General features: G+C 41.8%; 3 protein-coding genes across 3 annotated transcripts; 2 read left to right on the forward strand and 1 right to left on the reverse strand.

Moving 5' to 3' along the window:
- Positions 1–462: 462 nt before the first annotated feature.
- Positions 463–7,788, forward strand: LOC135495869 (LDL receptor repeat-containing protein egg-1-like). The gene is made up of 10 exons (XM_064784866.1): positions 463–558; positions 988–1,103; positions 1,509–1,598; positions 1,912–2,004; positions 2,906–2,977; positions 3,302–3,427; positions 4,232–4,330; positions 4,637–4,731; positions 5,192–5,338; positions 5,967–7,788. Exons 2-10 carry the CDS (start codon positions 995–997, stop codon positions 6,018–6,020), a joined length of 885 nt encoding a protein of 294 aa, XP_064640936.1. The 5' UTR covers positions 463–558; positions 988–994; the 3' UTR covers positions 6,021–7,788.
- Positions 7,789–11,486: 3,698 nt separating this feature from the next.
- LOC135495452 (exosome complex component RRP42-like) lies at positions 11,487–15,612 on the reverse strand. Its single transcript, XM_064784122.1, has 8 exons — positions 15,547–15,612; positions 14,871–14,972; positions 14,592–14,686; positions 13,915–14,080; positions 13,018–13,088; positions 12,608–12,731; positions 12,210–12,365; positions 11,487–11,633 (listed from the first exon to the last, which is right to left on the reverse strand). The coding sequence occupies exons 1-8, from the start codon at positions 15,601–15,603 to the stop codon at positions 11,526–11,528; spliced, it is 879 nt and encodes a 292-aa protein (XP_064640192.1). The 5' UTR covers positions 15,604–15,612; the 3' UTR covers positions 11,487–11,525.
- Positions 15,613–15,632: 20 nt separating this feature from the next.
- On the forward strand, positions 15,633–23,098 carry LOC135495451 (palmitoyltransferase ZDHHC3-like). The gene is made up of 7 exons (XM_064784121.1): positions 15,633–15,817; positions 16,430–16,778; positions 17,527–17,651; positions 18,056–18,152; positions 18,624–18,705; positions 19,524–19,654; positions 21,162–23,098. Coding segments are annotated over exons 1-7 (957 nt in total). The 5' UTR covers positions 15,633–15,815; the 3' UTR covers positions 21,333–23,098.
- The last annotated feature ends 1,227 nt before the right edge of the window (positions 23,099–24,325 follow it).

The raw sequence follows: 24,325 nt of genomic DNA on the forward strand, positions 1-24,325 counted from the left end.
TCGGGACAAGTAACAATTTAGAAACGTTTCCGAATTTTAAGTACACGGCATTACACGGTGCATAGCCTTGGGTTAGGCACTTCACTTCGTACGCACATCGGGGGCTGTTTTGGATGCCAGTTTCTGTTTTTAGTCTACATCGATTCATGTCAAGTATGTAATATTCATAAGATCCGGTATCATCTAGGGGGTATTTGACAAGACGCTTTACTCCGGGACTTACTTCATGCAGATACCCACAGGGTAGTGCATGGGTAGTGGGTAGTGCTTTAAGGGGGTGTCTTATTGTGTGATATATAAGACGTGGGCCCCTGGGCAAGACACTTTGATCAGTGTGGGGCTTTTTGTTGTAATGACAACTTATATAGATAAGCTGTCTGCTAGGCCGAATTTAGAAACGTTTCCAAATTTTAGACTGGTTCAGAACTGCTACATACCTTGCATAGCCATAGGAGGCAGCAGGGTAGCAGCCAGTATCAATGACAGATGCAGGAAGCTTTGACTCAGAATATTGCTTGATTTCATCCGAACAGTCTTCAATATTCTAATCATTATTCGGTTTGCCTTTTTCTAATCTCTTGTGTGAATGTCTGTTGCAAATTTGTAGCCTAGGTTTTCATAATCTAACACTAGCCTACAGCAGCCTGTCTATCTATGTAGGCACTGCACAGCCTAGCTTAATTTTGTAGCTACATGTATATCTGCCAGCAGCCATTGATTTGATAAGAGTACACTACACTATTAACTAAAGTACTAACATTATTTAGTAATTCAATACATTTATAGCTCTGTGATGCAGTGGACAGTGATGTAAGATAAAACAAATTGTCACTTCTTACCAAATAGCCTAGGCTATCGATGTACTAGGCCTACCAGTGATAAAGTCATAGTGCATGTGCAGGCCAACACATTTATTAGCTTGTGGTTAAAGTATCCTCTCAGTACAGCTGCCTCTATTTGGCTTACATTTCAAATCTTGATCTTTAGGTGAAATATGTGGTCCATTGAAGACCTGTACAACATTACTATACCAAAGGTGTGCAGTAAGGATCAATACCAATGCATCGATGGAAGCTGTCACACTGGCTCATTTGGGATATGCAGTAAGTAAATCAAACCTCAAGATGTGAAATGTGGGGCGAATCTGGACCACGTAATCACTGGTCGCTTTACTAGGATGGTCTCGGGGTCCTGTCAGCATTACTGCTGTGGTACTTTACACACCTAGGGAGTGCACCAGAACAGCAGAAAAGTGCTTTGAGAATGCGTCAGAATAGGAAGAGTGGAACCTCCATTTAAAGCAAATACCTCTCTATTAAGGATAACCTCCCTGTCAACCTCTCTATTAAGGACACTAGTTTTGGTCTCAAATTGGTTGTTTCCGTTCAATTTGACATCTCTAATCATGACACCTCTTTATTAAGTACAGCACTTCTTAGTCTTGAGGGTGTCCTTAAAAGAGAGGTTCTACTGTAGTTTGAATTTAACAACCCCTTATCTTATTTCAGAACCCATCCTTGGATACTGCCCGAAATTGGCAGCTAGAAGGCACTACTGTCCAGCTGAAGATTTTTGCCAATACACAGACTTCAATTGCTGTAAGTGATTTTGTAGCAGATGCTTTGTGTGGTTGATGGCTCCTAAAAGGGATGACCCTCCAAAGGGTTAAAATATATTTAGAGGACTAACAGAGTTAAGGCATTATAACAAAGTTGTCGACTATTCGTACCCAATCACCTTTCACTCCACAGGATAGTTTGCATGATCAAATGGCACATAAGATGAAAGAATACGAAATTCGACTGAATTTTCATACCATTCCCAGTGAAGTGAGCCCACCATGCAGCTATCACCTTTGTGCGGATCCATATATTGAGTTGGAGCTAATGCTAATTATTATATCATTTCCAGTGCGACCCTGTGGAGCATCCAATGGAAGATTAGACTATGTTCATAACTGCACAGGTTATCCCGGACTGTGTACCAATAATCCTGAAACATGTCGTAAGTATAGCATGTGCTATAGTGGTAAATTATACAGGGTGGTACTTAACCTCCCCGGAGCACTTCCGAATGTTGCAAGCGCTTTGTGCAAGGTTGACTTGAAAACCTACAATAAAAATGCCAAGTTTTCCTTTGTCAATTTGCCATATTGGCCGCCTGATAGGATTTTACGGCCACCACTTTATTCTGATTCAGGGCCAGCATTCAGAACTGTATACCGTAAACAGCCAGATATTTGCTGCATTCAGAACTGTATACTGTAAACGGCCAGATATTTGCAGCATTCAGAACTGTATACTGTAAACAGCCAGATATTTGCAGCATTCAGAACTGTATACTGTAAACGGCCAGATATTTGCAGCATTCAGAACTGTATACTGTAAACAGCCAGATATTTGCAGCATTCAGAACTGTATACTGTAAACGGCCAGATATTTGCAGCATTCAGGACTGTATACTGTAAACGGCCAGATATTTGCAGCATTCAGAACTGTATACTGTAAACGGCCAGATATTTGCAGCATTCAGAACTGTATACCGTAAACAGCCAGATATTTGCTGCATTCAGAACTGTATACTGTAAACGGCCAGATATTTGCAGCATTCAGAACTGTATACTGTAAACAGCCAGATATTTGCAGCATTCAGAACTGTATACTGTAAACGGCCAGATATTTGCAGCATTCAGAACTGTATACTGTAAACAGCCAGATATTTGCAGCATTCAGAACTGTATACTGTAAACGGCCAGATATTTGCAGGCACTTTATTTTCAAGGATTTTTCGAAATAACCTGGAATGTTATGACAAGGTATTCATAAATTTTGACTCAATGTTGTATTAGTTCTTTAAATGAGTTGATGTGATCCACTTTACAAGACTAATAAACTTTCTCTTCTAGCTCCACAATGTTTGAAAACAGAGGTCAAATGCCGTAAAGAGGGGAAATGTGCTAAGGCGGAGAATTATTGCAGTAAGTTTAAAAAGGTTATCAGATAATGATTTTTGCTAGTTATTCCTTACTAGTTGTCTGAACACTTCGAGTTTAACATCATTGGTGTGTCTAATCTACCTACATAATACGTCATTCATTCATCTGCGAAAATTTCATACCTATCTTTCCGGAAGGAAGGGTTTAAATCCACACAGTGACAGAACAGCTGTAGGTAAAATTGTACAGAGGAATTTTGCGTCCGGTAAAAACAAAGATTGGCATCACGTAACCGCAGTCACCACCTGCCAACATTCTCCGTATGATTATGAAATAAGGTCTGGTGATTTTTTTTCTCTTTTTCAGCGACTTGTGATGGCTTTCGATGTGCAAGTGATGGAAAATGTGGCTACGGTACACGATGTAATCGGATCAATGAATGTTCGGATGGCTCGGATGAGAGGAACTGTCCCTACAATATGAATAACAATGGTGAATTATTAAAGTTTAGCCTTAAATGGAAATCTTTGTTTAAATTAGGCATTTTAGAGCGTGAGTACAAGTTGATGAAATCAAGTCCAAAAATTGTAGTTGATCTTGATTCAATTTTTGGTCTTGAAAAAGGGCAGTTTTTTTCTTCTCGGGCAAGGATTCGAAATGGATGGGTTGAAGCTTAATCAAGCTGTTTCACTCTTCACACCTGTCAGCTCAACTACACCAGTAACGTCTGCCATAGCTAGATCAACAAACAACTGGTCAATTTGCACAAAAAAGTGCACTTCTGCGCTTGTCCTTCTTTATTTCAACAAAGATTTCCTTGTTGAGTTGTTCGACCGAACGATGATGACATTGTGAAGTGACGAAGTGTTAACACTTAATCCTTTTGGTTCATTGATCAAGGCGAACTACTTTTCTAGTGACATAATATAAGTGTTCTAGTGACATAATATAAGTGTTCTAGTGACATAATATAAGTGTTTGACGTGAGAATACGATAAGCAGTGTGTGTGAAATGAGAGGTCAGTAGTGAAGTCGCGACGATATTTCGATTTCAGCCTATTTATTGAAATATTACCCATCAAGGATTCTCTGTAGGATTAAAATTGCTCGTTTTTCTGCCGTGGGCGCTGCTCAAACGAGTGGTTGAAATTGCGGCGACTTCAGATTAAATTGCTACCGCTAAAGGGAAACCTTTGGCTTCATGGCATTTGGTGTTTAGGTTGCCTTTCTGTATGTCTTAGAAGATGAGACCTTAACTTTGTTAGTGATTTACAAGTTCTCATATATTTTTTTCAGTTGACAAATATGCAGTTGTTGGGGTTTTTTTTGTTGTCGTGGTGATCACGGGACTTTGTTGCCTCTGCTTCTGTCGAAAGCGTTTGCGACGTTGTAGAGGTAAGTGTTGATTATTTTTAGAAGGATTAGATTAACACAGATTACGAAATTATTCATGTCAACAATGTCGTTCTAGTGCCCAGTTGTTGCTGGGAATACAAAAGCATACTCATCTGACACTTTTTTTAGAAGTCAGGTGTTAACTTGACAAATTCTTAATTGACTGTTCTTAAGCATTTCTCTCACTAGAAAAACCTAATCTTTTTTCAAGTTGGCAGACAATAGGTGGGGCCGGGTCGGCCCCCCTTAAATCCACCCCTGACCCAAATTGCCTCCGGCTGATATTGAAACTGTTTTTTTTTTCAGAGAGAGGAAGGTTTCAGCGGCCAACTGTGCCACCTCCAGACACCACGGCAGTGACACTGTCTGTACGGAGCTCTCCTACGTTAAATCAAGAGGCTGTAAGTGAATCGGGGGAATAGTCAGTAATATCAGAAATCAGCTATTATAAATGTGCTGGTGTCGAAGTGTGATATACCGAAATTCCATCCCAAGGATACATTGTTGACCAAGGCAGCTCTGAGTCATTGTCTTTAACTGCATTTCTATTTTCCAGGACTATCAGTTATAACGACTAGGGTACCCCTTTAACTTGGGTGTGGGATTTACTAGGATGGGGGATAATACCCCTGCTTGACACCATGCCCCGCCACTGGTAGTATCACACTAGTTGATTTCTGAAAACGATTTTCGCCAGTGTTGAGAGGCAGTTTTCGACATGGCTTGTGAATTTCAGTCTAGTGCGTTGTTTAGTGCAGTTCAAATATTTGTGTTTGGAGAAGTTGCGGTCCTGCTGGAAGCCATTTTTGTGTGGAAAACCAACATATCTTGTGACCAAGTTGCATGTCTTTCTTATTTCAGGTGACCCTGACAACCGGTCACGCGAGGGATGCTGCCAGTGCCACCCCATCGGCGCCTGAGCGAGAGACGACACCACCACCGTCGTACTTTGAAGTGATACGGAGCGCTCCCATTGAGAGGCACGCTGCATCAGGCTCACAATCACAGGTGAGTATTACAGTAGAACCACTCTATCACTTACACCCCTCGGACTGACAAGTGCTGTCCTTTACTCCTTCACTGCCAGTAACGTTTTAAAACGTTATTGAAAATAGGTCGCTAAATTGCCAATAACGTTTCAAAACGTTTTATCTCGGTGTTTCCATCTTCCCATCAAAAGTAAACCAAACTATTGATTCTACGTTGATTTAAACCTCCCGCCATGTCTTCGGAAGTGTTCTCGGAAGCGTTCGGCTCAATCTCGTCACCAGGAAGTGGGTATTTCGAGTCAGGTGAATTGGTGAAGATAGACCAATTTGAGACCAATTAGCGTGATCAGTCTGATTCTGATGGTGATAATGACCAGGCATTTTGGGGTAATGATATAAGTTGTAGTGACAATGACTCAGGTGATGGTGGGCAGGGGGCGCAGCCTGCTGCAGGTGGGAATCAAGCTGCATGAGGTCGAGGGCGCCAAAGAGGGCCTGCTCCAAAAAAGTGGTAAAAATGGCAAAAATGCTGGCAAGATGGGGGAATAACTTTAAAATAGGGCTGGCAGTGAAAGAGTTAACAGAGAGGTGTCCTGATTAGCGTGCCAGTGGTTTCAACTTCCAATACCCGTCTTTTATACTTTCAGCTTCCAACCTATGAAGAGATTATGGAGTTGAAAGAATTCAATGGAAAAGGGTGATAGGTTTGTATTTACACCAAGATACCGCATAGCAGTTTGGCAGTTGCTCCTGGTGTAGACTTGACGGAAGCAGAGCCAATGACAGAAGACAATCATAGCGAATGTCCCTTGCCTCTTAAGATGGCTTAACCATCATGTTGCAATTAAGTAAGGTAGTGATTACCTCAGACTTTCAGGACCATACGACTCAAGCTTGTCGTTCTCTCAGTTTTTACTGACGAAGACATTTTATTTTATACTCCATTGCATGAGAAAATGACAGTCTGATATTTTGTGATTTTGCACAAAAAGTGAAATATTTCAACAAATTGCATTTTATTTGAAACTTTAAAGGTGTACGCTGTTTGTAATTACTGGTGGTCCAGGAAAATAGAAATGCAGTTTTGCACAATGCCGTAGTGCAGTTATCATGCAAATGAATTGGCTGAAATTGCTATTTGAAGTATTTGTATGTCTGTCTGCCCAACGTCAATGCTGAAATTTGTGTTGAGTAAATATTTATACAATTGGAAATTTTCAAATTCAATTATAAATTACAAATTTTTTAAAAACGCAATCAAAATTCCTTTCTTTGCCAGCATTGGACAGCTTGACCGAGAACGACCCATTTGAAGCAAAATACTGACATATTTTCCCAAGCCATTTTGGGCCTGTTTTGCATGCATTGATATTTTAAATAGAGCAGGGGAGAAATTCCTACATGTTATCAAATATTGAGCCAGTACTCAAAGCTGGGGTTCTCGTGTAAAACATAAGGGCCCTCACATGGTACCCAACCGGACCAGACAAGATCAGACTGGATCACATCGCATTGTCTTGTGAGATCGGGCAATGAGCCCGGCCCATGTTTGTTACTTTCTACTGGCAATAAATGTTCTTGTTGATTTAAGGTTAATGGTAGCTAGCCGGCGTGTTTCATGCAGAGTCAAAAGCCTAAATGTTTTAGTTTTCTTGGAGTTTTGTCTAAAGATAGGATTTGATAAAGAAATTGTTGTGTGCAAAAGCATGTTCTTACTGGTAACTCAGGTCTGAATGTATTCAATGTGAGATTAGGAGATTACTGACTCTTTGTACAATGTACATGCAGCATCCTTGACAATTTCATTGCAGGGGGGTCACTCCTGATTACATGAGCATCCAAAAATGCAGGCGTGTTTTGGGTCAGCAAAGTCTGACCCAGACCTCAAGCCCCGCAATGTCTCCAGGGGCATGCTCTAAAGGATGTCTGCTACCCACAATGTGCCCCTGATTATCGACTCTCTGTTACTCTGATACCAATAAACAGTCATATTTATCCTAGCTCAATTTGTGGGAGATACATGTACAACGGAACTTCCCTCAACGGACACCTCTCTATTAAGGACACCCTCTCTATTAGGGACACCAGTTTTGGTACCAACTTGGTTGCTTCCATTCAATTTGATCTTTCTAATCAGGACACCTTTTTATTAAGGACAGCACTTGTCAGTCACCAGGATGTCCTTAATTGAGAGGTTCTACTGTACATGAATACCAAAATAAGGGGTTATAAATGTAACCCTATACCAGCAGTAGAGGGTGAAAGATGTGCCAGCAAAAGGGGGCAGAGATTTGAGACAGCTGTACCCGCTGGAGGGGGTCTATTAAAAACTCTGCGTAAAGTGATGCCCTAATCTTGTAATCGAGTGGCCCTCCGTGGAATTTCTTCATCAGAATCTTGGAGGAAATGAACCTCTACATGGAATCATTTCAAGGACATGAAGGAATATAGCTGACCATCCACCCAGCAGTGGAAAAAAACCAGCAATTTTTTAGTGAATTATATACAGGGTAATTTAGTATTGTTTGTACATATACCTGTATGTAAATGTTTAGCGTTATTAATTTATGTGACAAATATACCGTACAGTTATACAGATACTTATATAAGTGGTTGTCATCTTTATTCTGTTTACTGCTGATGTATTCTTGACTTTTACTGATTTGGAGTTAGACAGCTGCCATGTCTGCATATTCTGGGCTTGATTTCGTTGGATTCTTTCGACCAATGATCATTCTGTTGTTACCAGTTCTCTACCAATAGGAGCCACAGAGGACTTGTAGCTCGGACTCGAGTTCTCTACCAATAGGAGCCACAGAGGACTTGTAGCTCGGACTCGAGTTCTCTACCAATAGGAGCCTCAGTGGACTTGTAGCTCGGACTCGAGTTCTCTACCAATAGGAGCCACAGTGGACATGTAGCTCGGACTAGAGTTCTCTACCAATAGGAGCCACAGTGGACTTGTAGCTCGGACTCGAGTTCTCTACCAATAGGAGCCACAGTGGACTTGTAGCTCGGACTCGAGTTCTCTACCAATAGGAGCCACAGTGGACTTGTAGCTCGGACTCGAGTTCTCTACCAATAGGAGCCACAGTGGACTTGTAGCTCGGACTCGAGTTCTCTACCAATAGGAGCCACAGTGGACTTGTAGCTCGGACTCGAGTTCTCTACCAATAGGAGCCACAGTGAACTTGTAGCTCGGACTCGAGTTCTCTACCAATAGGAGCCACAGTGGACTTGTAGCTCGGACTCGAGTTCTCTACCAATAGGAGCCACAGTGAACTTGTAGCTCGGACTAGAGTTCTCTACCAATAGGAGCCACAGTGAACTTGTAGCTCGGACTCGAGTTCTCTACCAATAGGAGCCACAGTGAACTTGTAGCTCGGACTCGAGTTCTCTACCAATAGGAGCCACAGTGGACTTGTAGCTCGGACTCGAGTTCTCTACCAATAGGAGCCACAGTGAACTTGTAGCTCGGACTCGAGTTCTCTACCAATAGGAGCCACAGTGGACTTGTAGCTCGGACTCGAGTTCTCTACCAATAGGAGCCACAGTGAACTTGTAGCTCGGACTAGAGTTCTCTACCAATAGGAGCCACAGTGGACTTGTAGCTCGGACTCGAGTTCTCTACCAATAGGAGCCACAGTGAACTTGTAGCTCGGACTCGAGTTCTCTACCAATAGGAGCCACAGTGGACTTGTAGCTCGGACTCGAGTTCTCTACCAATAGGAGCCACAGTGGACTTGTAGCTCGGACTCGAGTTCTCTACCAATAGGAGCCACAGTGGACTTGTAGCTCGGACTAGAGTTCTCTACCAATAGGAGCCACAGTGGACTTGTAGCTCGGACTAGAGTTCTCTACCAATAGGAGCCTCAGTAGACTTGTAGCTCGGACTCGAGTTCTCTACCAATAGGAGCCACAGTGGACTTGTAACTCGGACTCGAGTTCTCTACCAATAGGAGCCACAGTGGACTTGTAGCTCGGACTCGAGTTCTCTACCAATAGGAGCCACAGTGGACTTGTAGCTCGGACTCGAGTTCTCTACCAATAGGAGCCACAGTGGACTTGTAACTCGGACTCGAGTTCTCTACCAATAGGAGCCACAGTGAACTTGTAGCTCGGACTAGAGTTCTCTACCAATAGGAGCCACAGTGGACTTGTAACTCGGACTAGAGTTCTCTACCAATAGGAGCCACAGTGGACATGTAGCTCGGACTAGAGTTCTCTACCAATAGGAGCCACAGTGGACTTGTAGCTCGGACTAGAGTTCTCTACCAATAGGAGCCACAGTGGACTTGTAGCTCGGACTCGAGTTCTCTACCAATAGGAGCCACAGTGGACTTGTAGCTCGGACTCGAGTTCTCTACCAATAGGAGCCACAGTGAACTTGTAGCTCGGACTCGAGTTCTCTACCAATAGGAGCCACAGTGGACATGTAGCTCGGACTAGAGTTCTCTACCAATAGGAGCCACAGTGGACTTGTAGCTCGGACTCGAGTTCTCTACCAATAGGAGCCACAGTGGACTTGTAGCTCGGACTCGAGTTCTCTACCAATAGGAGCCACAGTGGACTTGTAGCTCGGACTCGAGTTCTCTACCAATAGGAGCCACAGTGGACTTGTAGCTCGGACTCGAGTTCTCTACCAATAGGAGCCACAGTGGACATGTAGCTCGGACTAGAGTTCTCTACCAATAGGAGCCACAGTGGACTTGTAGCTCGGACTAGAGTTCTCTACCAATAGGAGCCACAGTGAACTTGTAGCTCGGACTCGAGTTCTCTACCAATAGGAGCCACAGTGAACATGTAGCTCGGACTAGAGTTCTCTACCAATAGGAGCCACAGAGGACTTGTAGCTCGGACTCGAGTTCTCTACCAATAGGAGCCACAGTGGACTTGTAGCTCGGACTCGAGTTCTCTACCAATAGGAGCCACAGTGGACTTGTAGCTCGGACTCGAGTTCTCTACCAATAGGAGCCACAGTGGACTTGTAGCTCGGACTCGAGTTCTCTACCAATAGGAGCCACAGAGGACTTGTAGCTCGGACTAGAGTTCTCTACCAATAGGAGCCACAGTGGACTTGTAGCTCGGACTCGAGTTCTCTACCAATAGGAGCCACAGTGAACTTGTAGCTCGGACTAGAGTTCTCTACCAATAGGAGCCACAGAGGACTTGTAGCTCGGACTAGAGTTCTCTACCAATAGGAGCCACAGTGGACTTGTAGCTCGGACTCGAGTTCTCTACCAATAGGAGCCTCAGTGGACTTGTAGCTCGGACTCGAGTTCTCTACCAATAGGAGCCACAGTGGACTTGTAGCTCGGACTCGAGTTCTCTACCAATAGGAGCCACAGTGAACTTGTAGCTCGGACTAGAGTTCTCTACCAATAGGAGCCACAGAGGACTTGTAGCTCGGACTAGAGTTCTCTACCAATAGGAGCCACAGTGGACTTGTAGCTCGGACTCGAGTTCTCTACCAATAGGAGCCTCAGTGGACTTGTAGCTCGGACTCGAGTTCTCTACCAATAGGAGCCACAGTGGACTTGTAGCTCGGACTCGAGTTCTCTACCAATAGGAGCCACAGTGGACTTGTAGCTCGGACTCGAGTTCTCTACCAATAGGAGCCACAGTGGACTTGTAACTCGGACTTGACTGCCAGCAGAGGTCCCTGGTCGGAACCCCACTGCCAGCAGAGGTCCCTGGTCGGAACCCCACTATCAGCTTGAGACACCAAGCAGGTCTCTTTGTCCAACTTGCCGTACTCTTCCGTATCGGTACTCTGGAGACTGTCGAGTTGTTGAGCCGATTGAGCAGCTCATCAGAAATCTACTGAAAGGTTTCAGGATTGACTGGGAGAGAGACAAGGTTGTGAAGATGGCCAATACCCTCTACCGAGCTGGCAGTCCTTGGTTGTCTAGGGTAGACCGAAAATGCAGACCAAATATTCCCAAGGCGTCTGAAGAGGAATTTGGTTGTTATTTGAGTACCAGTTATAATACTCAAGTGATCTTGATTAGACAACCAAGGAACAACATGGTTTGAATTGAGCATTTCCCATCAAATTAAAACCACACAGTACTTTGTTGCATCACTAAGAACCACTGCGATTCCAGTACAACCATTGATATCCAGTGACTAAGACCAAGAAAAACATATTTTCAAAAAATTGGCAGTTTATTGCATGATATTTACAGACAAACGTTCATCCGATGTTATCTCCCTAAGAATCCCACTCTTCGCTTGCTTGGGCCAAGTTTTTCATCGGCTGCCAACACTTCATGAAGCTTTTCATTAAGATGTTGTCCGACACGCTTCCCTGACTGAAAAACAACGTGGAACATTGTTAGAAATGTTATCCCGTTCAACAAATTGGATACACCACAATTGAATAATACACCAAAATTGAATAATACACCACAATTGAATAATACACCACAATTGAATAATACACCACAACTGAATAATACACCACTTTTTTGCAATATGCAATGTGCAACTGACAGTTGCAACTGACGGTTTTTTGCAATGTGCAACTGACGGTCAGTCCTGGTTATAGTATTTCTAACCTGAACATATGTACATTTACATGACGTTTGAATACAAGGTAAATGTAAGCACCGCAGAAGTTAAGGTGAGTAGAACTTTTTTTAGTAGCAACTTGTTAAGACTGATGTGTTTCACCTCAAGTATATACACAGGAGTGCACAACTCATTGATAACTAGAACTATAAGAGGTGGCAATTTAGTTTGAACAGATGCTTGAAATGGAAAATGATTCCTGATGCATTCACTGCTTTAACTCTTTTTTTCAGTAGCACACAAGGTGTACCCATAATCCAGCTTTTACGAGTGACGACAGAGTGATGATATGGCCCACAACTATAGTGTTTACGTACCTCCATCATTTCAAGTAGACTCTCGGGGTCCAGACTGCCGCTGCCAGCCTTCTTCAAAGCTGTCACTCTCCCTTTTTCAGTCACACCCATCATTAGCGTTGCTAAGCAACACGCCTCCTCCTCCATGGTGGCATCGACTATCTGGGAATGTCCAATCTGGAAAGGGAAGTGTTAGCATGGTAAATACATTTTCAATTGAGGTAAAGTAGGTTGTCCTGAGATAAAGCGTAACATGAAGAGTCCTCGCATCTCGGCAAAATTCAAAATAACAATAAATATGCTGAATGACTGACTGACTCAACTTTCAAGCGCAATGGAGACTGAAAGTCCCAAACGACCTTGAATCCTTGACCTATAAGTACACCTGAATGCAGGTCACTAATGAAAGGGGACTTTACCTTGCTAATTGTGACAACACAGGGAGAATTTTGAACATCCAGCCTCTTGCAGTCGTATGGGTCGTCAGAAATCTCTAACTCGGTTTCATTTCCTTCTCCCCGACTCACAGTCACTGTTGGAATTCTGTCAAAAGCAATAGATATAGACATTCTCTTGCAAACAGGGTCTACAACATGACTCCTTCTTACGCATGTTTCGTAAGGAAGTAAGTATGTTTCGAGTGAAATGGCTTGAGAGGTCAGGACGGTTCAAGGATGGAGTCACATTTGTTCTTGATTCTACTGTGACAGTGTGCGCACTGCACTCGGGGAGCTGGGGAGCTTAATCCCCAGGGTCCTCCTCCTCCAAGGCAAAATGAGCCATTTTGCACATTGATATTTATGGAAAACCCTATTATACTGACACTTACTTTGTGTTGAAAATTGCAGCTTTGACTGCGATGGAAGACGCATCGAAGAGGTTTCCACCACATTCCAAAAGCTGTAAGCAAAATCGAACGACATGAAGAATTCATACCCGTTTGTGTCTATGTCTATCAATGACACTTGTGGGAAAATAAACTTTAAGTAAATTACACTTGTGATTCACATTTATGGGTTTGGTGATAAAAATACAGATATAGGGTACATTCAGTTCTGTTATCAATCATCATGGCAAAAACTCGATACTTAAATCAAAGTAAGTTTGAAGTAATGACTTTACGATCATGATCAATGTTGAAAGTTAATGAGCAATGCAATAAACCAGTTAAAGGGGCAACTTGGGCAAGGATTTTTGGACATACCCAGTAGCTTGCAAATTTCGGGTAAACCTATAGTTACATATTATTCAAGCGCTGCTGTTCATTGTGATTGAGTGTTTATTTAATGATCTTGTTCAGAGAAGAAATGGCCCGGCTGAAAATCCAACGTCTGCCATGCCAAATTTGTCCCTTTAAAGGGTAACTCGTGTCAAATTTCACCATGTAATGTTTTAGCTGTTTTTGACAAATGACTACGTCACTTTCTCATAAATCGGTAAAGTTTTCGAATCGAAATGCACATTTTCTAGAAATTGATGGTTTAATCCCGCCTGGACGGCTCGCTTCGATGCCGTCGAAATTGTGCTACGCCGACGACGTTTTCGTTGATGACGTCACAACATGAACATTTTCGCGGTCGCGGTGGTTTACATTCAGCGATTTTATAATAAATCTAATCAAAAATGGAAAATTTGAGCTTTACATTTGTGATCAACAATTAAAAACGGACGTATTTCCGCAAAGTTGTAAATCACATCATAGTATCACTTTAAGACTTTGACTTACCACCACATCAATATAGAGCACCCAGCACTGTTCCCCGGGTATAATACACAGAGATTTCAGATCGAGAACATCAGAACTCTCATAAGCTCGCATTAGTACACTGGTGATTTCAGTGGCCAGCGTCTCACCACCACGACCCTCAAATTCTGGTGTGGCATTCGCTGAACTGAAAGTCAAATGCAGAAATGGTGAAAATATTTCACAGTTCCCAGAACAGGACAGAAGGACTTTACAGTGGTTGTTGCTTACTGGTAGTGCTACAATTTAGTACAAATACAAAGTTCTTTATCCTGTAGTTAAGTGGCCTGGAGTACATAGGTGCTACAATTTAGTACAAATACAAAGTTCTTTATCCTGTAGTTAAGTGGCCTGGAGTACATAGGTGTACTGCTGGAGTGCAGTCATAAAACGACTAAAAGTATTCATGTCTAAATGTCCGGCTATCTCTGGATCTCTATCAAGGCATTGTATAAGAATTTTTTTAGGATAAATAAGTTTCATTTTAGAGTGACAACGTCACAAGTGCAAGTCAATTTATGTTAAATTTGTGATGTCTTCAGCTGATGCAGTTGTCATTATACTTGCACAGGCCTTGAAAATTTACACAATTGGCTGCTCCATCCGTATTTCATTTACTTGGGGTGAAAAACAAACTGCTCAGTATATATCCAACTCACCAATCAAGAAAGAATTCCAGTTTGCCCTCATGTGGTCTTTCTGGAGATGGCACACCAATGTCTGCCTTGATACCCACAAGGATGTCTGTGTTCAACTGAAATGAATATGGTCCCTTTTAATTATTTAAGATACAATTTATTCAAGAATTAGTTACCTGGATTAATAACTGCTACGTTATATACCTGTGGGAACATTGTCTCAAATAAATGGCTAAATTTTATCACATCAAAGGGAGAGCACCAGACTGACCAGTATTTACATGGGATCCTGTCGCTTACCAGTTTTAATCTAGCAGATCCATTTGTGTTTGAAACAACATCTGTCTCCAATTCCATACATCTGTAATCTTCACATCCTCTACCATCCAATCTCAAATTGTCCTGGAAATAAAAAGAAAGTTGAGGTGCATGAATTAGAGGGACGTCTGGGGCGTGGGATTTACCCTGGTAAAAATGGTGCCCTTCAGATGCATTGTAGTGGTCAGAAGAAAGCACTCAATCAGAGCGTCACAATCAACCGATTCTTGGAATTTCAACATTGTAGTGAATAGTAATCACTATCCAGACTCGACAGAGACATGCATACCATAGGCCTATTCTCATTGCTTGTTTGGCTATGCATGGCCTATGCCTATTAATAGTATTAGGCCTATGGGCCAAGTGAAATTATCCTGCCGACGAGATGGTACAACAAATGCACAGGAATGTCGAGTAATAGGCACAGTGGATTTTATTGCTTTTTCTCAGGGTTTTGTATTTGACGCAGGAGAGAAAAACCCTGAATCTCAGGATGGCATCAGTAATGTACACTCACTGTGTATATAATGTATCATACATGTATGTAGAGTAGGGTGTCTAAAAGAGCCTCTGCTATGATTCTGCTGGATAATTTTCTATGCGAATGTCTGGGCATAATGGTCAATATGATGACCGCCGAATATAGAGTATAACAAACCTGAATTCCGTGTAAAATAAAGGCCCTTTCTGCATGACCCAAACTCGCACTAGCCATGATTTTGGATCCTGATGCGTAATACGTCATCAAGTTCAGTGTAGTCTGGCAGGCATGCAGGACGAAGGTTGTCGTTCTGTTTTGCTGTTGATTGGTTGATGTTTATGTTGTGTATGAGTGGTCCGGGGCTCATTGTGACATTGCAATAGTAGACCCGTTTATAAAGGCAATAAGGCAAACATAAAATTGATAATTAGTTTGACTGATTCACTATGTAAGTAGCAACTTGAGTCTTGATTGTGACAATATTAAAATTCGGTATTGGCGATGCATACAAAATGTACGCAAGATACACACAAATGTGGTAGGCCACACACATCCAATCCATGAATATTGAATATGTGCAGTCCGTACTGTCACACCCACATCAGTAAATTGCTTGAATAAGCTTGTGTATTTTTACTTTTATGGATTGGTAAACAAACGTTGCCTGTGAAAAGGGTCGTTTCAAAATGGCAGAAGTTTATTTTCGCAGGGTGTCGATAAGTCCATTCATTGCCAGATACGCCGGTAGTGTGGCAGTAGTAGTACCACCTACCTAGGAACGGCAGAACAATCTACCTTTACATAGGTTTTTACGGCCAATGACGCCAGACCATGCCTCTCGAGCCATTGTCTAATAACCAATAACTAATAACCAGGTGATTGGACACAGGGGGGCACAGTTGCCAGTTGGAGAGAGAGGGACCATACACCAGATCACTTCCTCCTGACTCTGCCTCCTCATCCTAATATAGTTGTGAGGACTGTCAAGGGGTGGCGTCATGATTTTGGCAATACGTTGTGAAATAGCACTTGCTACAAAAATAACTTCTTTGTTTTGCAGGGAGGAAGTAAATGTTGGTGGGACAATTGTCCGGATACCAAAGTCGCGGAAGAAGCCAGTACGAGAGATTATTGATGATGGTATTGACTGTACGCCTTGTTGTAGAAAAATAGGACTTGCTGATTGGCCTCGCTGTGAACAGTTATGGTTTGTCAAGGATATATGTGGTGTGATCTGTGCCATTTTCACCTGGGGTCTGGTCCTCTTTGCTGAATTCGTGGTGACTTTTGTGATGCTGATTCCAACACATTACCTCCATCCTGTATATTCTTCAGTTAATGCTGTGATTTTCCAATTCTTTACCGTCATGGCAGTGATGTCTCATCTAAAGGCTATGTTCTCTGATCCGGTAAGTTATTATGCAAGTTTTTAATGGGGTTTTTAATCACGTTGGGCAGTTTTTGGACAACATTGGACAGCAATTCTGATCACAATGTAAGCACATCTGTAACTGTCATTCCATATGCACAGATAAAATGGAAAAATTGCCATTCATAGTCTGACGTCAACATGGCTGAGGGGTATCCACTTCATAATAGTAATCGGTGTTCTCCACAGGGTTTTCTTAAGGTAGGGTGATACCCTTGATTTGCATGACATTTACCAGTGTGCAACACAAGGTAGGGTGGCCAGAAATTTTCAGGTCGGGTGGCCCAAAAGGAACCCTCTACAAAGTTCTAGAGCAAGGTAGGGTTACGGGTAGCTCTTCCAAGGTAGGGTGTTAAGCTGCCAAGGTAGGGTGGGCCACCCTGACAAATGGCCTTGTGGAGAACACTGAGTAATTGTTGTTATCAGCGGCTTTATAACTACCAGGGTCAGGTAGTTGGAAATCCTTGACGTGTCGCTACATGTACAGTCTAGCTCATATTGATATTGACGCCTACCTCATATGTTATCTTGCTTACTAATCCACCTTTAAGCATATTGTTGGAGATTTTGTTTTCTTATGATACATTTTTGCAGGATTGCGATTGCATAACCCCTGCCTTGAGTTCCTGAAATAAATGTACTTGTCATGAAATGCAAAATTGAAACGGCGTGAATGAAACGATAGCGGTTTGCAGTACCTAATATTGCGGTCATTGTCTTTGTTTCAGGGAGCCGTTCCTCGTGGGAATGCTACAAGAGAAAACATCATGCGCATGGGATTCAAGGAAGGCCAAGTCGTATACAAATGTCCAAAATGCTGCAGTATTAAGCCTGCTCGGGCTCACCACTGTAGGTAAGTGACTGCAGAATTTTCATCCTTGTTTGGTATAAAGTGGACATCTTAGAACTATTGGCTCTGAAGTGTCTCTGAAATGTAGAGAAATCAGGAACCTCAGTTCAGTTGGTGGAGTAGTAGAACGGCAGTCAAGACAACTTGAATTTCTGTACCGGTACTTCATCTTTCGGTTAAATCAATGTTGATAAAGATTGATAATAATAATCAATGGTAACCATGACTATCAATACATTTGATAACATTACAGTCAAGATTGTACGAGGAGATACAATGACATGTCAAGCAGTTTGGTTGGCTTGTAAATTGTATGTACTAACTTATGAGAGATTTGGATCTCTGCAGTCAGGGTATCCAAACTTAGATAATCTCATTCAGTGCAAGCCCATTTGCTCTCCTTTCAGCGTGTGTCGTCGTTGTATTAGGAAGATGGACCACCACTGCCCATGGGTGAACAACTGTGTGGGCGAGAACAACCAAAAATTTTTTGTACTTTTTACTGTAAGTAGAGACTTGAGAGAAGACTGGTGCTTTGTTTCATAAGGAAGTTTATGGCCCATAGATCTATGTGGCCCGAAACCCCAGCCCTCTTTCAGCTTGTTTTTCTCAAGCCTGCAACATTAAAATGACCTGAATACCATCTTCAGGGAACAGTAGGGGTCCTGAAGAGTGAAAATAGGAAAAGTGTGTTTACGCACTTATGGCTCCTTCTATTGGTATCCTAGGTGCTGAGCGTGTCATCCATGGACATTTCACCGCAATCCTTGGCAATTTTCAAGTCAATCCATTCGATTCATTGAAAAATTATGAAACAAATGAAGAAGAACAAAATACGCTGCAAAAGATTTAGAGATTTGACCACACTTCTTCAGTTGCAACTTGTCATTTTCTACTGGTGAGTTGTGAATCTGTTTCACCATTTCGTCATGATTTATCACTGTGGCATATTATTTTTCTTTTTCTACTTTTCAGCTCTACATTTGTTTGATCTCATTTCACGCGCTATACATGGCCATCAGTCACTTTGTCATGTGTGTAGGCAGTGATTGGAAAGGTAGGAATACCCGACATAAGGCTGTCTCTTTCATAATATGTCGGTTTGCTTTGGGTTTCAGACAAATAAGTCAGTCGGAAAATACTTCCACTTTGAGGCAAACCATCATACTTTTCAAAGCTACTTTATATTTAGTGTTCTCGATGTGCTGTTTTTCCATGTTTCATGTGATCAATAACGCCAGGGATTTCATTAAAGGTGTTGTGAAATTCATACGGAATCGTTTCAAATCGCATCGAGTGCAAACATGCGCTTGTCCAATATGCATTGATGATCCAGTGTGTTTGAGACAGAGTGAGGCGATATTTGAAACAAGAAAGAAAATGACCCTCTGATCCTCTCAATCAAATATTTTTGTTAAGTCTGTGGCATATTACTTTTGCAACAGTCCCTTTCAATGTTACCAGGCCTTTCAATTACGTGGTGACCTCTACACCCTGTATTTTTTTAGCCTATTTTGGGGACATGTTTTTTTGCTTTTTAGCTTAATTTGGGGACATTTCATCAGGCCAATTTGCCTGAACAGCGATGTCATAATTCAAAGTTAGTGACTGTTATCACCACATACACCTGAAAAATCATAATTTTTTGGGTAAAGCTATAAAATTAGGCCATTTGGATGAGATTTGGTTATGTTAGGGGTCAAAAAACGCTTCAGGGGTCATATTATTTATCATTAAAAAAAAAAAAGAAAAAAAAGGCCTAATTTGGGGACATCCTGTATGGCGTACACCGTTATACGGTGTAGGAATCATGTAATTGAGAGGCCTGGTTACGTGATATTCGATATCCGACGTGATGTTCTCTTTCGATTGCAGACTGTACTCGATACTCGCCAGCAGCCACCACCGTTTTATTGATCTTCCTCATCTTCGAATCGCTTCTCTTTGGAATCTTCACAGCTGTCATGTTCGGCACTCAACTCTCTGCCATTTGTAACGATGAAACGGTAAGTTCAGCAACTTCACAGCTGTCATGTTCGGCACTCAACTCTCTGCCATTTGTAACGATGAAACGGTAAGTTCAGCATCTTCACAGCTGTCATGTTTGGGACTCAACTCTCTGCCATTTGTAACGATGAAACGGTAAGTTCAGCATCTTCACAGCTGTCATGTTTGGGACTCAACTCTCTGCCATTTGTAACGATGAAACGGTAAGTTCAGCATCTTCACAGCTGTCATGTTCGGCACTCAACTCTCTGCCATTTGTAACGATGAAACGGTAAGTTCAGCATCTTCACAGCTGTCATGTTCGGCACTCAACTCTCTGCCATTTGTAACGATGAAACGGTAAGTTCAGCATCTTCACAGCTGTCATGTTTGGCACTCAACTCTCTGCCATTTGTAACGATGAAACGGTAAGTTCAGCATCTTCACAGCTGTAATGTTCGGCACTCAACTCTCTGCCATTTGTAACGATGAAACCGTAAGTTCAGCATCTTCACAGCTGTCATGTTCGGCACTCAACTCTCTGCCATTTGTAACGATGAAACGGTAAGTTCAGCATCTTCACAGCTGTCATGTTCGGCACTCAACTCTCTGCCATTTGTAACGATGAAACGGTAAGTTCAGCATCTTCACAGCTGTCATGTTCGGCACTCAACTCTCTGCCATTTGTAATGATGAAACGGTAAGTTCAGCATCTTCACAGCTGTCATGTTCGGCATTCAACTCTCTGCCATTTGTAATGATGAAACGGTAAGTTCAGCATCTTCGTCTCAAGTCTGCCCGTAAGGCCGAAGTTACATAGACCTCATTCGTTCATTTACCACGAGTCACTTTCCGGGTTTTTCTTTCATGCTTCGGTGAATGCACGGCCTTGTGGCGTGCATTCACAGGGGAAAGAAAGCAAAAGGGGAAAATGAGTCCTGGGAAATGAACGAATGAGGTCTACTGAACCGAACTGAACTTCGACCTACTGAATGTTATTTTGATGTTTCATGTCATTTTTATGTTGAAGACTTAAGAAAAACAAGCTGGAAGAGGGCTGGGGTTTTGGGCCTCATAGATCAATGTGGTTTGGCCAGTCTGCCCGTTACTGAAGTAGTGCAAATGCTGCCTAACATGCGCAATGACCCTAAACTCAATTTTTACGATAGATTTTAAGCAATATATACTTAGAATCTAATAAGGGAGATTTTGATGCTTAAATAGAATTGTCTATACTCATTTGCCATCTGTTTTGTGGTAAAAATGAAAAAGATGTCAAATATTCCCAAAAATTTTGAACAAAAATTTTCTTTTTTTGCACCAAGCTGCCATAAAATTGTTTTTTTGCTCTTAGTGGGGCAGCCTGTCGTTTTTTTATGGTGCCCCGTTGTGAAACCTACTTTAGGGAGACTATATGCTGAGCTGGTAGGTTTCATGTGCATATAAGTCACCCCAAGACCACCAATTTGACCCCCCCCTCGTTCCTACATGTAGTCCCCCTTTAATGTATGGTTGTACATTCTTCAGGGCATTGAACAGTTGAAGAGCAACCAGGAAAAGCAATGGGAAAAACATAGCAACTGGAATAGTCTGAAGGAAGTTTTTGGTCACAGGTTCGACTACAGGTGGTTTAGTCCTTTCCATCCCCCACGGATACAGCCAACTGATGAGGAGTTGAACTATTTTTACACTGTCTAGTGAACTTGTATGACATACTTCATGAGACAATGATAGATGTATCATATCAACAGAGCTGTCTGCCTTAGGCATCGGAGGGAATTTTACACATTGTCTGGCCTGTTACACTTTGTTGGAGCCATTTTACGGGTTTGACTCTAGGAGCAATGTCTTAAAATCATGCTTAAATTATCGAAAAGTCACAGAAATGATCATTTCTGTGGCCAAGTCACACAAGTCACACTTTTTTTGTCAGGAGATTAACACATCCCTAGACCATGTAGACTTCAAGGTAGACAGCTCTGTGTCTATGCTTGAGGGAACCTTACTTGGTGTATTTGCTGTTAGACAGAGAGATGTATTTGGCCATCATGTGTCAACTATAAAGATGGTAAAGTCCAATTTTGTTAATTGTTTCTGCCTCTACGTGTATATGAATGTCAATGGTTAGGCTGACAGGTCAGAGTAGATATACACTATAGATCCATGCACTTGATTGGGACCAATGTTTACGAAGACGTCGCGTCTCGTCACGTTACAGTAATGTAAAATGCATGGTGACGTGACGACGGCCAACACTGCGTCATTTAAACGTTGTTCCCAATCAAGTGCATGAATCTATAGTTGAGCATGAGAAATGCTGGGCTATGGTGTCTTGTTAAATCGAGCTTGACTTTCTTACTCGGGAGTCAAGGTAAAGTCTTGACAAAATCTCGGGAGTCCTGTACAGATTTCTAACTGAAGAGTTTTAAATTTGAGGGTCCTGGCCCAAGTTTCATGCTTCAAAAAAAACTTTTCGTCGGTTATCTCGAGCCCTGCGACCATAAAACAGCTTATTCCTTGGGGTTTTGGGAAATGGAACGTAAGAATTAGCACTTGGCATCTTTTTTTGTAGAAAACGCTATAGATATTTTCAAATCTGCTGTGCATATCGATGTGGGGACATTGGAAATGGGGAAGCATGAATTGCGCTCTTCTATTCGTGTGTGATAAATTTGTTTACAGGTTGTTCGAGAGAATTTCTTGTTGTGTGTGAGATGGGTAACATCCAGTAGGGCTTGTTACAAAAAGAGAACAGGGAAGTGATCTATGCTTTGGCTTTCTGTAAAACTTTTCAAAATCGAATCAAAGAAAAGCATTTTAGAGGTGCATTTTTGCAAGTAAAGGCAAAGGACAACATACATTGTATGTTCTGAGGACAACATACATTGTATTTGCATGTAATTTTTTAAAATTTTTTTGTCTGAGAACTGTCACATCCTGTCTCCTGGGTTAAGATGAGCAAACTGATATTTTTGTTAGTTCTCTTGTAGGGTCTTTTACCTTTTTAAATGGGCTATCCCAAGTAGTTATCTGAACTCAAAACCTACCATTCTTACTGTTAGCGGCATTAAAATTTCCCAACAGGTTTTTCTGTGCTGGTAGTATCTAATTTTTCAGAGTGTTTGGGCTATCCCAAGTAGTTATCTGAACTCAAAACCTACCATTCTTACTGTTTATATAGCGGCATTAAAATTTCCCAACAGGTTTTTCTGTGCTGGTAGTATCTAATTTTTCAGAGTGTTTGGGCTATCCCAAGTAGTTATCTGAACTCAAAACCTACCATTCTTACTGTTAGCGGCATTAAAATTTGCCAACAAGTTTTTCTGTGCTGGTAGTGTTTAAATTTCAGAATGTTCTGCAAAATACAGCATGTACATACCGTAGATAATAATTGTACTTTGTGGAACCAAGGTGTCATGCTACTTGCATTAATGTAGAAACTTGGATGACAATAAAAAGTAACATTTCCATAAGTGCATTTTTGTTTATTTTTGTTTATTCTTGTTTGTTTATTTTAAGTCAAGCTCATACAAATATCAGCACCTACTTCATACAATCTCCCAAACTCCTTAAACACCTGGTCTGTCAATGAATTTTCTTGAAAAGTCATCTGAGAATGAGGTTTCTATGAAAACCTGCCTGTGAATGAGGATGCCTGGCCTGACATGAGGGAACCTGGCCTGTGACTAAGGCTTCCCAGCAAGGTTGCCATGAAAACCTCCCCTGTAATGAGGTTTCCATGAAAACCATGCCTGCGAAGAAATTGGGTGTCCATGAAAACTTTGCCCGCGAAGAAGGTTTTCCAGGAAGTTTGCCATGAATACCTGGCCTGTGAACAGTCCAGACCAATTCCAGAATTGGAAACATTTTTTGTGTTTCCTTTTCAGATAACATCTAAAATTGATTCCGATTCTTGAACATGTAAACAAACAATCATTTAGTTTCCAAATTTGGAAACAACTGATATCCTCCACCTTGTTTCCAGTTCTGGAAATACATATTTTGTTTCCTAAATAGGTAATCTTAAGCAAGTTTCCAATTCAGGTAACATTGGATGTCTTCAAAGCAATGTTTCCAGATATGGAAACCTTAGTCTCGATAGGGACATAAGTTACCTATTCTGGAATTGGCCTGGACTGGTGAATGAGGTTTCCATGAAGAACCTTTTTTAGATGATTTTCCAGAAATTCTTTAGGTACATAGAGCTCACTAGAGACTCATCGCGTTGTTGCGTGACTGCCGACACCCAGGCCGCAATTTTGGACTGTGAATAAGGTTTCAACCAAAAGAACCTTTTTAGATGGTTTTCCAGAAACTACGGCCGGTGATGGTTGGGTACATGTAGAGCTCGCTATAGACTCCTCTCGTCGTTACGGGACTGCCAACACACTTTGGACCAATTCTTGTCTCTGTGACTCGTCCGGGAACCTCGTGGTGTATATAATGGAACTTTTTGTTGGCAGAGAGAATATATTCCGATATGCTTGGAGAATGATAGCTCACGTCGCAATAAGAAAATCACGTTGAACAAGAAGACCTAAACCTAAACAGCTTTATTTGTCATAATCACGTGAAACTTCGCAATGAAGTGAGGCTTCTCGCCAGGTATATACCGTGACATTGATGAGTGAAAGTCATCGTGTTCACATTGATTCACAGGGTCTCAACAGAAAGTTCTACAACAAATATGT

Source organism: Lineus longissimus, chromosome 11 (genome assembly GCF_910592395.1).
Source record: "Lineus longissimus chromosome 11, tnLinLong1.2, whole genome shotgun sequence".
NCBI classification, from domain to species: Eukaryota; Metazoa; Nemertea; class Pilidiophora; order Heteronemertea; family Lineidae; genus Lineus; species Lineus longissimus.

Excerpts from the sequence above, each read along its gene's own strand:
- LOC135495451 (XM_064784121.1), top strand. Across the intron at positions 17,652-18,055 it reads GCTCGGGCTCACCACTGTAG|CGTGTGTCGTCGTTGTATTA; the intron begins GTAAGTGACTGC and ends CTCTCCTTTCAG. Across the intron at positions 19,655-21,161 it reads CCATTTGTAACGATGAAACG|GGCATTGAACAGTTGAAGAG; the intron begins GTAAGTTCAGCA and ends TACATTCTTCAG.
- LOC135495452 (XM_064784122.1), bottom strand. The coding sequence starts at position 15,603 with ATGGCTAGTGCGAGTTTGGGTCATGCAGAAAGGGCCTTTATTTTACAC. Across the intron at positions 14,687-14,870 it reads GATCTGCTAGATTAAAACTG|TTGAACACAGACATCCTTGT; the intron begins GTAAGCGACAGG and ends TATTCATTTCAG. Across the intron at positions 12,732-13,017 it reads GCTGCAATTTTCAACACAAA|AATTCCAACAGTGACTGTGA; the intron begins GTAAGTGTCAGT and ends TGCTTTTGACAG.
- LOC135495869 (XM_064784866.1), top strand. The coding sequence starts at position 995 with ATGTGGTCCATTGAAGACCTGTACAACATTACTATACCAAAGGTGTGC. Across the intron at positions 1,104-1,508 it reads TGGCTCATTTGGGATATGCA|AACCCATCCTTGGATACTGC; the intron begins GTAAGTAAATCA and ends ATCTTATTTCAG. Across the intron at positions 4,331-4,636 it reads GCGTTTGCGACGTTGTAGAG|AGAGAGGAAGGTTTCAGCGG; the intron begins GTAAGTGTTGAT and ends TTTTTTTTTCAG.